The 14,136-nt window shown below is 39.8% G+C and overlaps 1 protein-coding gene across 3 annotated transcripts in view; it reads right to left on the bottom strand.

Annotated features, from left to right (window-relative positions):
• Window positions 1-325: 325 nt before the first annotated feature.
• LOC139459690 (choline transporter-like protein 4) overlaps window positions 326-14,136 on the bottom strand; it is a 66,903-nt gene continuing 53,092 nt past the window's right edge. For all 3 annotated transcript variants that reach the window (XM_071241311.1, XM_071241314.1, XM_071241313.1), the window contains 10 exons: window positions 13,382-13,514; window positions 12,858-12,913; window positions 11,859-12,035; window positions 8,778-8,906; window positions 8,088-8,157; window positions 7,729-7,802; window positions 6,706-6,776; window positions 6,282-6,370; window positions 5,663-5,747; window positions 326-5,117 (listed from right to left, as the gene is read on the bottom strand). In XM_071241311.1, coding sequence (XP_071097412.1) covers window positions 5,008-5,117; window positions 5,663-5,747; window positions 6,282-6,370; window positions 6,706-6,776; window positions 7,729-7,802; window positions 8,088-8,157; window positions 8,778-8,906; window positions 11,859-12,035; window positions 12,858-12,913; window positions 13,382-13,514 — 994 coding nt within the window. In that variant the 3' untranslated portion in view covers window positions 326-5,007. The remainder of the gene's footprint in view (window positions 5,118-5,662; window positions 5,748-6,281; window positions 6,371-6,705; window positions 6,777-7,728; window positions 7,803-8,087; window positions 8,158-8,777; window positions 8,907-11,858; window positions 12,036-12,857; window positions 12,914-13,381; window positions 13,515-14,136) is intronic.

Here is a 14,136-nt window from a genome sequence, read left to right as displayed (position 1 = left end):
GTGATATAATTGAAATACTGTTAAAAGAGGAGCTGAACCCAAGTCACTCACTCTGTCTCAATGACGTACAATCAAAACGTCAACGATGCAAACAACCCGATCCCTGGTCCGACAATGATAGGTTGCTCGGGATTGCAGGTGAGTTGGTAAGTATTGTTTTTCGCCGCTTTTAGCAATTTTCCAGCACTATCAGAAATGGGCTTCACACATGGTACCCATGTGGGGAATCGAAATTAGGTCTTTGGCGTGACGAGCGAACGCTTTAACCATTAGACTACACCACCGCCCCGGTTGGATGTCAGGAAAAACAACCTGAAGTCAGGAATATCAAAAGATATTTATTTCATGAAATATTGAACAGCAGTAACAAGAAACAGAAACAGTCAACATTACAAGGTGAAGAAATGTGAACCGCTGAATCAGCACAAAATATTTTACCCAGGAGGCCCCTGACTGGAGCTCGCCTCGTGTATGATTGTATCACAGAATCATTCCTATGCTGCCTTATATACCGTGAAACCTAACTCGGAACTCGATTTATCATATAACGCCATGTATATATCTCAAAATAATTTAACGAAAGTCCGATTCTTTCATATTGCTATTGTTAAAGAAATCGGGTGTTATAACTTCTTTTGTGTAGTATATGTATCTGTTGGTTCCGTCAGAATCATCGTCAGCCTCAGCGCTCGTGTCGAACTACGGATGACTCGATACATTCTGTATAGTCAGGACTTCGAGTTATCGAGGTTCACTGTATCACCATCCTAAGGCTCAACATCAGCTTCAGAAGCAAAGAAGTCGATAATTTCCACGAGCAGGTTGAGGGAAAATTTGGTTTCAAGTACGTCCTCAAACACAATGAGATGACAGATGAAGCGTCATATTGGAGGCGAATCAGGGAATCGAACTGAAGACCAGAGGATCATAACAAAGGGACGCAACTCTGTACAGCGCACTGAGAGGCTAAAACCATTACGTCAACCGTTCCCATCAACAACTGGAATAATATTAAAGACTCCTTCCGCGAACTACTTCTGTTCTTGGTTGACCTCAAGGGGGGATAGGCAGCATGTTGCGGTCAACATTGTGTTCAAGCGGTCAGTGCACATTGCTTTAAACATGTAAGATGTTTGGCTTTGTTCACAACATAAGTAAAACAATAGGAATTATTAGGAAAATACAAGTAGTTTTCAGTTTGAATATATATGTACAGAATATAAGGCATATTAAGGACGGAAATACCATCAGAACAGAAAGACAATGTCACAGGATATACGTGAAACATTGAAAACCCTGACTGCTGGTATAGAGTTCAAGCGCTTGACCATATACTGACCAGCATAAGTCACGCAACGAAAGAACATTAACACGTATCGGTGCTTCCTAGAGAGAACAAACTTTATTTTAATTAATTGAAAGTATGTTATGCACTATATTCCTATTAACTTCGAAGCTAATCATTTGATAATTTCGGAAGGAAGGGGGTAATTTTAAAAACGAAATCATATGTTCCCGAACATCGTGTGGGGGAGGGGGGATATTTTTTCTCAGGGATTGGAATACAATCGTTCACTTTACATGCTGGGTGTAAAAATGAACGGTGTTTTGAGTAGACAAAAATGTGTAGGTCTTTCATTCAGGGATAACGAAGTGTGAGTCTCGTAGCGCCAACAGGACAAATATCCTCAAAATACCTACTTGCGAAGTGCAGCTTCAGGAGCAAAAATGGGTTCGCTGATTGTTTATAACATTTATATAACAAAGTATCATCGACTATGTCAGTCACATAAGTGGTACGATCTTTTATAAATTAACTTTATTACATAACATAACATTATATACAAGGCGTAATTACCCACCATACAGGTATGAAGGACATATCTTAACACCCGCTAGCATATATACAGAGGAAAATCACCTGCTTTTGTGGAAAGTTTGATACTCGCTACAATACACGTCAGTGAATCATACATACACGACACATGTATTCGAACGTTTTGAATACCGTATCATTTCTACCTGATGTCACTGAAAAACTTGCAAATTACCAGGGTCCACTTGCACAAAGCGATCTTAGCGCTAAGATGATCTTCACTCCCATACTTTAACATAGGTTTACAATAGTCTTAGCGCTAAGATCGTTTTGTACAAGTGGGCCCCGGGCACTTTCAAACGTAACGCTGTTTCAGTACGTCTGAAGCTGGTTCTTACAACATGCACGACTTCACACGCAATGTATTTAAAAAGAGTAAAATTTGTCAAGTGTTTAGATTCATACCTTTCACCTAGAACGTAGATAAGATGAACATGATTGCACGAATTTGTTTCCATAGATATACTTTACATACATTTATAAGAAAATGAATAGATACAGTTTAAAGCCATACTTACAAATATACACAGGAGTACACAAGGAATATAATTATTCATCACAAAAATGTACATTTTTGGTTTTATGTTTTACTACACGGAACACCCATGAATCGTCGTGTTTGTCAAACTGTGGTTACCCAAAGCGTGAATATAGAGTATTGCTTTCGTAGAATAGAGTCATCAGTAGACAGGGTGGATGAAACTAAGCATTATACACACTGAAGGTGCTTGCAATAGTAAGAAGCAGCATTCGGCACCAATCGCCCCTTTCCGTCACCTGCACCACGAGTTGGCCACGAATGAAGAAGCGGTAGAAGCCTAAGGGTCCTACCATTTGAATGGGGGGGGGGGGGGGGGGGGGGAGGGGAGGGCATACTAAAAAACAATCTTGCCTCCACAAAAGAGATAAATGTTTGTCTGTCCTGAAGAAAATGTGTTGAGAAGGAACATGAAAGTGTTCAGCCTATCCTTTCTGGTGACAAATTATGTCATGAATCAAAAGCCGAGAAAGTGCTACCTCTGACAAACATTCCAGACACCCCCTCCCACAATATAAAATGGTCGGTTCCACTACACATGTATTTCACTCCCTTAACTGTTTGAAGTTAGCGTTGCTTGTTCAAAACGAATTCTAACTAATAAAGTTACTATTATACAGAAATTCCATTGTCATGACATACGCCAGACAACTATTTCAAGAATAAAATCACGTCTACTGACAAGACAGCTTACTCAAGTTAACACTATTCTATTCAACCAAGGTATATGAACATTAACCATTACTGCCATTTGGAAAGATTCGTTATTAAAAATATATAGACAAGATATTAAAATATTCCCCCCTGACACGGCTGCAGAGTAAACACTATGCACTCAAGGTTCAGCTCAGGGGGTTGTCAAAAGGGTCCACACCTGTAAACTGAATACTGTGAAACCCCGCTAGTACGGACATCCCGTTTTCCGGCTGATTACCCTGGGACCGCCTACAGATACAACATTACTCTCTGACAAAGACTCGTTAATCAGGACATTTGTTTATCAGTACGAATCAAGAGGAAAACGTCCGAATTGATTAGGTTTCACTGTGTGAAATAAGGCTTTCTGTATCGAGTTGCCATTTATAAAGAATACGTTAATCAGGACATTTGTTAATCAGGACGGATCAACTGGAAATCGTCCGAATTAATGGGGTTTCACTGTGTGAAATAATGCTTTCTGTATCGAGTTGACATTTATAAAGAATGCTGACACATTATGTCCAGGTGTTAAGCTGGGAATACTGACATTTGTCTTGGACTTGAATCTGTTGAATATCTTAAATGATAAAAATGCATATTTTCCATGGCAAGAAGAGTTGTTTGTAAACAGAATGTCACGACACTGAACTCCAAGTCTCTACTTGTGTATCTGGTTGCAGTAATGCATTTACACATTTCATAAAGTCGTGATGGGCCTAGATACCAAGATTGAACCAACACTAGCACTAGTGAATACACCTACTTCACAACAAAAACACAATGATGCAATGTTTTACACACAAACCTCCACTCTATTAATATAACTTCCATTACGACTACTTTACGCCCAATGGAATATGTTTGCAACAAACATATTTTCCAGTATATTAATTTAGAATAATGGTGACCACTGATTTGAAAAGTAATATTAATTGTCAAAAACGAAAGATATTGAATTTGGTATATTTTGCTAAAATGACATAGATACCTGGGTTTTTACTATCATAGAGCAAGGCAGTATTATATATTTGTAGACCACATACAAGTAGGGTTCTGTATGGTATGTGGTTCTCCATTAAGAGGACCACTTTGTCTCGTGTTTGTTTGTTTGTTTGTTGTTAAACGCCGCACTATGCAGTATTCTAGCTATATTACGGCGGTCTGTAAATAATCGAACCTGGACCAGACAATCCAGTAATTGACATCATGAGCATTGATCAAAGCAATTGGCATACGATGACATGAATCAACCAAGTCAGCAAGGCTGACCACCGATCCTGTTAGCTGTTCTTACCACAAGCATAGTCGCCATGTCTGATGTAAGTCATTGCAGCCCCAACACCCACAATACATTGCTAAGAATCTCATACACATTTCTACAAAGCGCATTTACATTGAATCTAAACATTCGTCCTCGCTTCAAGATAGGCTTGTGAATCTGACAAGATCATTGTCTTCTTCTTCTTCTCCAGTTACAACTGAGAATCACATTGCTTTATAAAACAGCGATTTGATTTCGTAAAAAGATCACAGGGAATTTCGTTCAGTGGCCCCTATAACTAGAAAATAAATCAAACTAGCTTTTGTTCAGAGAAAGGGGAAATAGAAATATGTATACAAACTTGTCATTTCCATTTCACACACGAGTATTATTAAGTATCCCTAATGAGGGCCTTGATCAAACCGATAGTTGCCCTCATTGTGGATAATAATCTTATTCTGATAAAAATATGTTTGTACACAATACTGAGTCAAGGCATATACAAGTATCACAGCAGAGTGCAAATAATTGCCATGGAAACAAAGGTTCAAATTATCGCTGCAACTATCTAAGGTTCATCTAGAATGTCAGGGACGCTGCAGCTGTGCCGTCCTATCAGCGAAGTGTCACTGGTCAGTCATTCTTCTTAGGGATGGCGTTCTTCTTCCCAAGGATGCCCATCATCTCCTTGCTCATGTAGTACGGCTTGTCTGCTGACCCGTCGTGACGTTCCAGATCCTCCACTGAAATGATAATAATAAGAATAGCAATAATCATCATCATCATCATCATGGTTAGAAGATGCGGATGGTGATGATAGTAATCGTGGCATGATGATGATGATGATGTTTAGAAGATGATGATGGTGATGATAATAACCGTGGTTAGATGATGATGACGATGATGATGATGGTGATGTTTAGAAGATGATGATGGTGATGGTGATGATAATAACCATGGTTAGATGATGATGATGATGTTTATAAGATGATGATAGTGATGATGATGATGGTGATGATGATGATGATGATTAGAAGATGATGATGGTGATGATGATGATGACTTTTAGAAGATGATGGGGATGATGATGATGTTTAGAAGATGATGATGATGATGGTGATGGTGATGATTCCGTGTGTAAACATGCCAGTTCACCCGGCCCATGAGTGGACCTTCCACCCTGCTGATGTTATTGCCTGCACCATATGCAGATTGATTCTGATTATTTTTCTCAATTTAGTTATTATCAGCAGTATACAAGTGTTAAGTAACTGTATAAGTGACTCACAGAAACACAGAAAGAGTGTGTCCACTGCCATCCCGTACACGCTGAAGAAGCAGGCTGCGATTATGTAGCTGCCAATTATGACCACCTGCAAATAAATAGTGTTAGCATCTTGAAACAAGTAAAGCACATATAGTGAGTAGACGCCTTTAACGAACAGTCGAGGAAAAGCAGATATAACCAATAATCAGATATCACCAATAGTTGGATATAACCCGCAGTCAGATATTACTAATAGTCTTACATAACCAAAAGTCAGATATTACAAATAGTCGGATTAAACCATTAGTTGGATATAACCAATAGTTGGATATTGCCAATAGTCAGATATTGCCAATAATCGGATATAACCAATGGTCGGATATAACCAATAGTCAGTATTCACCAATAGTCAGATATCAACAATAGTCAGATTTTAACCAACAGTCTGATATAACTTATAGTCGGATATAACCAATAGTCGGATACCAACAATAGTCAGATGTCACAAAGTCGGACATACCCAACAGGCGGACATTACCAATAATCGGATATACGAAATTGGCAAATATAACCAACATCCGCCATGCGTAAAACAACATTCATTTACTTAGATGATATTACAATGTAACCACCGACTCACCACAATTGGGACAACGTAAAAGTTGAGGTTAGGAGTGTACTTGGCTAAGTACGGAATCCTCCCATCGAAGAAAAAGAAGGAGCCCGCTCCTGTAGACCAACATGTTACAGCGTTATTGACGTATCCTCCCTTGCAAATACTACAACCATCTAATGTAATACCAATGTTGGCGACAGCTTGCTTGTGAGTATATAGGTTCTAATGAATACTAGCAAACAACCCCACCCAAAATCATTTAATCCGTCCTGTGAAGTGTGATTTAGTAACAAATAATTCTGATAGACATTTTTGTGAATATGTATGTTTTATTTTACCCACCTAAAGCATCAAGGTGTTAAATTCGTTTGGTTTGGCTTGTTGAAACGGTTTTTATCAAAATGGGAATTTCCCTTAAGTTAATTAATTCCTACATTTTTTTACTCACCTACAAGTCCAACGACCACCAGTTTTCCGATAAAGAGCAGGAAATCTGTCACCTTGTCTATTACGACAACCCTGTAAGTGGGAACATTGTACAATTTAGAGGCATCGTAACTTAACACTCTCCGTCTTTCTCGCCTTGGTTTGGCAACGACTGTATAATGAGTATCCAACTCCTCACAGCGATATCCCGTTCGAGGAACTCTCTTTACCGAAAGTGTAACGAAGGTGTCACGCGCTGCGAAGGAGTTTGAATGAGTATGTACGAAGGGACATAACTCCCATTGATCCGGACGACTGGGAGACTGTCCTGACATGACTGGGTTTAACTTTCTTCATTCTTTGATTTACCGTTAGTATATATAATTAGTATACCTGAAATTGCGCTTGCTGGCTCGGGAAACTAAACCTGGGTGCATTTTACATATTCACATTACAGTGTCAAAAGAAGATCGCGAAACAATAAAAGAGTGAGTTAGTGAGTGATATGTAACGAGGCTTTTAACACTATTTCAGTCATATCACGGCATGTCAGCGTATTTACGGAGGAAAGCCCCAAAAGATTCAGGTCTTGGACGCTTACCACGCCGGTGGAACCCATGAGTATGGTGGGGAACAAGAATCATAATCAGGGCGATCATGGGATCCTGGAATGCCTAAGGGACGTAACTTTTTACAGGGAATTGCGGCGTCTCAAACGACGGTGCACTGAAGTCGATATACTGTGTCTGTCTCATATTCACATATGCTAGAGGGTAAGTTAGTTTGTTTGTTTGTTGTTTAACGCCGCACTCAGCAATATTCCAGCTATATGTCGGCGGTCTGTAAATAATCGAGTCTGGACCAGACAATCCAGTGATTGACATCATGAGCATCGATACACGTAACTTGGGATTGATGACATGCATCAACAAAGTCAGCGAGTCTGACCATCCGATCCCGTAAGTCGCCTTTTACTGACATAGTCGCCTAGTAGGGCGAGTATGGGTGTTGCTGAAGACTGCAGGGTTAGTGAGTAAACCCGTACCTGACAACGTTCCTGAGGATGAGGAAAAAGGCGTCTTTTGCTGCCATGCAGAAATTCTTCCCATAGATGGCGGTCTGAAACAGGGAGCGCAAAGGTCAACACTTCTGGGGCCATTTGTCATCTTGTCATACCCAGGACACGTCTGGAGACCCCGTCACAACCTTCATGACACATTACACTCTGTACATGATCACAGCTATGCCTAACACTGACCCCTACCATACCGTACATGATCATGCTACGCCTTCCGCATTTATATTTGTATCACAAGAGCAAAAATATCTCTGTTTTACGCCTGTTTACAAATTTGTAAATATATGTTATTATATTACACTCAATACGTGGTATCAACGTCTTACGATGATGTAGGCATTCTTGTTGATGAATTTGATGAACTTCTCGAGACACCAGAAGCAACACTTCAGACATCTGCAGACAATAGAGAGTATTAATCAATAACTTTCAGACATATGCAGACAACAGATCGTGATAATCAGTAACTATCAGACTATTTGAAGATAGGCAGTATTACTCAGTAACTATCAGTCAACTGCAGACAACAGACAGTATTACTCTGGAACTAACAAATATCTGTAGACAACAGACAGTATTAATAACCATCAGACATCTGCAGACAACAGACAGTTTAATCCAGTAACTATCAGACATCTGTGGACAACAGACATTATTAATCAGTAACTATCAGACATCTGCAGACAACAGACAGTTTTATTCAGTGACTATAAGACATCTGCAGACAAGAGACAGTTTTATTCAGTAACTATCAGACATCTGTGGACAAAAGACAGTTTTATTCAGTGACTATAAGACATCTGCAGACAAGAGACAGTTTTATTCAGTGACTATAAGACATCTGCAGACAAGAGAGAGTTTTACTCAGTGACTATAAGACATTTGCAGACTACAGACAGTTTTATACAGTGACTATCAGACATCTGCAGACAAGAGACAGTTTTATTCAGTAACTATCAGACATCTGTGTACAACATGCAGGTTCATTCAATAACTACCAGGCTTGTGGAACTCACTTCAAAAAGAACTTGGCCGCAGCGTTCTCGCTCCCCTTCAGCTTGTGGTCCAGGTACTCCAGGAAGATCCGGATCATCTGTACTATCGCAATAATGAGAGAGCCAAACGCCAGGGTGCCCAGGTGATACCTGGAGTCGAGAAGCGTTCATACATAGCATGCATTAACACTATAAACACAACAGCGTGGGACGTAAGATAAAAAGTAATCAACCGCTGCTGTAGTTGGATTGAGGGAGATCTTTCGGGACTTGTTCCACAATACATGATTCACGAATACATTCACATAAACATGTTATGTCTTCCCGTCTGGCATGATAACTCATTCCAGTAATTATTTTCTTCATTATATTACCAGACCGTGTGAAAGACTGAGTTTTCGGAAGTTGAGAAATTTTCATTGCTGTGAACATAACACTTGATATTTCACTGCAGTGAACATAACACTTGATATTTCATTGCAGTGAACATAACACTTGATATTTCACAGCAGTGAACATAACACTTGATATTTCATTGCAGTGAACATAACACTTGATATTTTACTGCAGTGAACATAACACTTGATATTTCACTGCAGTGAACATAACACTTGATATTTCACTGCAGTGAACATAACACATGATATTTTACTGCAGTGAACATAACACTTGATATTTCACTGCAGTGAACATAACACTTGATATTTCACTGCAGTGAACATAACACATGATATTTTACTGCAGTGAACATAACACGTGATATTTTACTGCAGTGAACATAACACTTGATATTTCACTGCAGTGAACATAACACTTGATATTTCACTGCAGTGAACATAACACATGATATTTTACTGCAGTGAACATAACACTTGATATTTTACTGCAGTGAACATAACACTTGATATTTCACTGTAGTGAACATAACACTTGATATTTTACTGCAGTGAACATAACACTTGATATTTTACTGCAGTGAACATAACACTTAATATTTCACTGCAGTGAACATAACACGTGATTTTTTACTGCAGTGAACATAACACTTGATATTTTACTGCAGTGAACATAACACTTGATATTTCACTGCAGTGAACATAACACTTGATATTTCACTGCAGTGAACATAACACTTGATATTTCACTGCAGTGAACATAACACTTGATATTTCACTGCAGTGAACATAACACATGATATTTCACTGCAGTGAACATAACACATGATATTTCACTGCAGTGAACATAACACTTTATATTTTACTGCAGTGAACACACCATTTGATATTTCACTGCAGTGGATATTATACTTTGACGGAAATATTGCCTTCCAAGAATTACCTCCCCTCAAATTATCTCCCTTTATCGTAAGTACCTGGCCCGTACACAAACTGTTGACTCCCTTTTTACGTTAGTTCCACATTGACAAGATGGTCATTTTATGGATTTTATATCGCTTCTTGTCGTTGGATATTCTCTTAAAAATGTTTCTTTATAAACAGTTACTGTAAATTTCTCATTTAAATCGTCAATCGAGTTTATTTCGTAAAGCGCCATTTTTGTTACTTGACCAACGTGTATTCCTTCGTTTCCTACGGCGGTCTCGTAGCTTTCAGGAATATTTTTGTTTGAAGTTGATTTTGTATATAATAATATCGAAATGTATCACAAAGAACTTCAACCTCAAATATTTGGTATTCTTTTGTTTATATTTTTGCTGATTTGCAAACTCGGAACTACTTTTAAAGTCGCACTTACAAAGGGATAGTGAAACGTCCCTGACTGTAAGATAGGGAGAATCAACGTTTCAAGGTTTTACTTTTGTAATGACAAAAATTATTTTCGGTAGACAACTACACAAAATGTACAAATAAATAGGATATTTCATGTGCCTCGTGAAATATCATGTTTCTCTCATCGAGCGACGGGGGAAAAGGATATATTTTCAAGAGTGGCGTACGTAAAAATATTTCTTTTCCCCCGTCATTCGATGAGAGCAACATGATATTCCACGAGGCACTTGAAATAACCTCTATTTTATAAAAAAAAATTGTAGTGATATCAAAAGAATTTATTTTTTCTTTCTGCGAAAATTACTAAATTACTACGGGATATTAAATCAGTAGTATTTGTGTAACTATATCGTAAGCAACGTACTGCTATTTGAAGGTTAAAACAGTTTAGTCATTAATCCAAATTGCCAACCCACTCAAAATAACAAAAGGCTCATTATCGCCGCCGACACATGACATTCTCTCATGGTAGAATGACATCATGTCAAAACTACAACTGCGCCATCAGCTCTCCACGAAGATTTACATCTGAAGGCCGGGACACACAGAGGTGAGGTGAAATGGGATTTAACGTCGCGTCCAAGATTATTGCACTTATATAGCAACGTGCAACCACTAGACCACGGAGGCGGTCCGGGACACACTGAAGCGGAGAGCACGACAGAACGTTTGTTCAACCCACGTTCAAGCAGCATCATAGCAGCAGTTCAGAAACATATTATTTTTAAATCAGCAATATTCAATCTATATGACACTGGTCTGCAAATAATCGAGTCTGGGTCGGACAATCAAGTGATTGACCTCGATCATTGATGCACGAAATAGTTTATTTGTTTGTTGTTGTTTTTTTGTTCAACTCCGCATTCAGCAATATGCCAGCTATATGACGGCGGTCTGTAATTGATCGAATCTGGACCAGACAATCTAGTGATTGACATTATGAGCATCGATCCACGCAATTGAAATACGATGACATGCAATCAAGGAAGTCGCCGAGCCTGACAACTGGATCCATTTAGTCACATCTCATGACAGGCACAGGCTACTCGGGACCTATATACTCAACAAAAATAACATTTTGAGCGATCGATATTTTTATTCAGACACTTCTGACACGCTCCGTTAATCAAGGTTGCTATTGAAAAGCCAATGACCCGGTTATTTAAGCAGACGCGCCGTACCGCACCGCACCGCACCGCACCGCACCGTGCCGCGCCGCGCCGCACCGCGCCGCACCGTGTTGTTTCAGTGTGGGCGGTCTTTAAACACAGTCTTTCTGAAACACACGCCGGTCGATCTGCAGTGTACGTACCTGAAGCACCGCCAGAAGGAACTAGCCAGGGGGAACGCGGGGATGTCCTTGCTCTTGTCCCACGCCCAGTAGTACGAGGCGAAGGCTCCGGCCAGGGTCATCTGACCCAGGGCCACCGCGAAGTTGACCATCCAGAACAGCATGAAGATGTTGTAGATTTGAAGGTAGATGGTGAAGCTGAAATACAGTATCGTGCTTATCTTCATGTGATGCGTATTGTTTTATGCCGCTTTCAGCAATATTACAGTAACCGTCAAAGGTTGACATAAATGGCGTCGGACATTGTTCTAAGGGAATTGAACCTGTATACGTTGGCAACGAGAGAATGTTTAACCACAAGGCTTACACAGCCACCCTTATGTTATATAAAGGAGCCTTGTGGAACGCCGCTTTCAAACCATTTAATAGTATCACGGCGAGGGCACCAATAAAAGCTTAAAACGTTGTTCACATGTGGGGAATGGAACCGTGGCCTCGAGGTGACGAGCAAACATTTAGCACAAGGCTAGCAAATTTCCCTGTCATCACATGTACTAAATGGTTGCAAGTCACGATATGGCTGAAACAATGCCGATGTGACTTCAAATATTAACTCACTCACTCACTGAATGGTTGACAATAAAGGTGAGGTGAAATGAGGTTTAACGTGGCGTCCAAGATTATTGCACTTATATAGCGACGTGCATGCACGTGTATGTGTGTGTTTGTGGCTGCTTGTACTAGTCCGGACTGATGCCGATTTATAGTGCTAGCACACTGAGATACCATGCCACAGTTTAACATGAATACCCCCGACCCAGACACAGTATACTGACTCCGAGCCGAACAGTCCTTGTTTTAGCCGAGAGCCAAACGGGGTAACAACAAGTACCATCTTTTAACGTCTTTTGGTATGAGGCGGCCGGGGATTGAACCCCGGACCTTCCGCTCTCCGGGCGGACGCTCTACCATTAGACCACGGAGGCGGTCCGGTTTACAATGAATGTTTGAGTGACTTACTCTCCGCGCCCATACTTCAAGTAACCACACACGTTTCCCAGAGTGGTGTCATTCGTCTGAAAATGAAAATGTTCTTGTCACCAACTCACCAACTCACACAGTCTGATTTTATCAGAATGATACAAACATGCTTCTTGACAACGCGCTAACGTTATAAAAAAAAAAAGAAAATGTGTGTTTGTGTGAGTTGGGTTTAACATCGCTTTTAACAGTATTCCCGATATATCGCGGCGTGACAGATTAATGTGGGAAGAAAGCACTTACGTTTGAGTCGTAACCATTGCACACTACTTGAAAAAGTATTTAAATTCAAAACGTCATCGAAACATATCCTATAGGGTTTCAAGATAGTGATGAAAATTAATTTCATTACAAACACATAATTTACAGAATATGAACGGATGACTGTTAATCAGCGAAAAGGGTAAGCATGCGAGATCACCCACCATTCAAACAATTTTTATTACAAAAACATGGTCAGGGCCGATACAAAAGTGCAACCTGCCCCAATCACGTATACTTACATCTGTGTCACAGGGTATCTGTTGGAACAGGTTTTTAGTGGTCTGCTTGACCAAGTCCTCGTTGACAGTCCCGTTAGCGAACGTGATGTTGTTCTGGCCAAGTTGCTGGTTCCGTCCAATAGACGCGAGGTAGCTTTAGCCAGTTAAGGTTTATACCATATTTAGGGAGTACGGTTTTACGCCGCTTTTAGCAATACTCCAGCAATATCACAGCAGGGGACCCCAGAAATGGGCTTCACACATTGTACCAATGGGGAATAGAAACCGGGTCTCCGTCGATACGAACGAACGCTTGAGCTAACTAACCGCCCCGTGCATATTAATGGTGAATATCTGGCGCAGTATTACTATTAAATTGGTATTTGATTTTCAGTATTATGAACCTCCAGTGACGTAATCCTATTGCTCTGCATTCGGGTCACATCTCATAAGTAGGATGTTACAATACCCCGGGGTCTTTATATACATTTAGTCTACGAATTATAGACACACGTCACTATTAAGCCGTATATGGAGGAACGTAGTGTATTCTAACCCTTGAAGTATTGAGGATAACAGTAAAATATAACCTAATTCAATTAAGACAAATCTATATGTAGCATCCTATTTTGATACCTGGGCTATATATTGTTTCAACACTACCAAATAATATCCATTATTTTTCTTATCCATTATCAATATATGATCATATCATATATTAGAATGATATTGAGCGGTTCCATGAACGGCACCGAACTGAAACAATATTACAATTC

This window comes from Haliotis cracherodii, unplaced genomic scaffold, assembly GCF_022045235.1.
Source record: "Haliotis cracherodii isolate W230 unplaced genomic scaffold, xgHalCrac1.p SCAF_13, whole genome shotgun sequence".
Taxonomy (NCBI): Eukaryota; Metazoa; Mollusca; class Gastropoda; order Lepetellida; family Haliotidae; genus Haliotis; species Haliotis cracherodii.
Note: the sequence above shows the minus strand (reverse complement) of the source record. Positions and strands in the feature narration are given on the sequence as shown.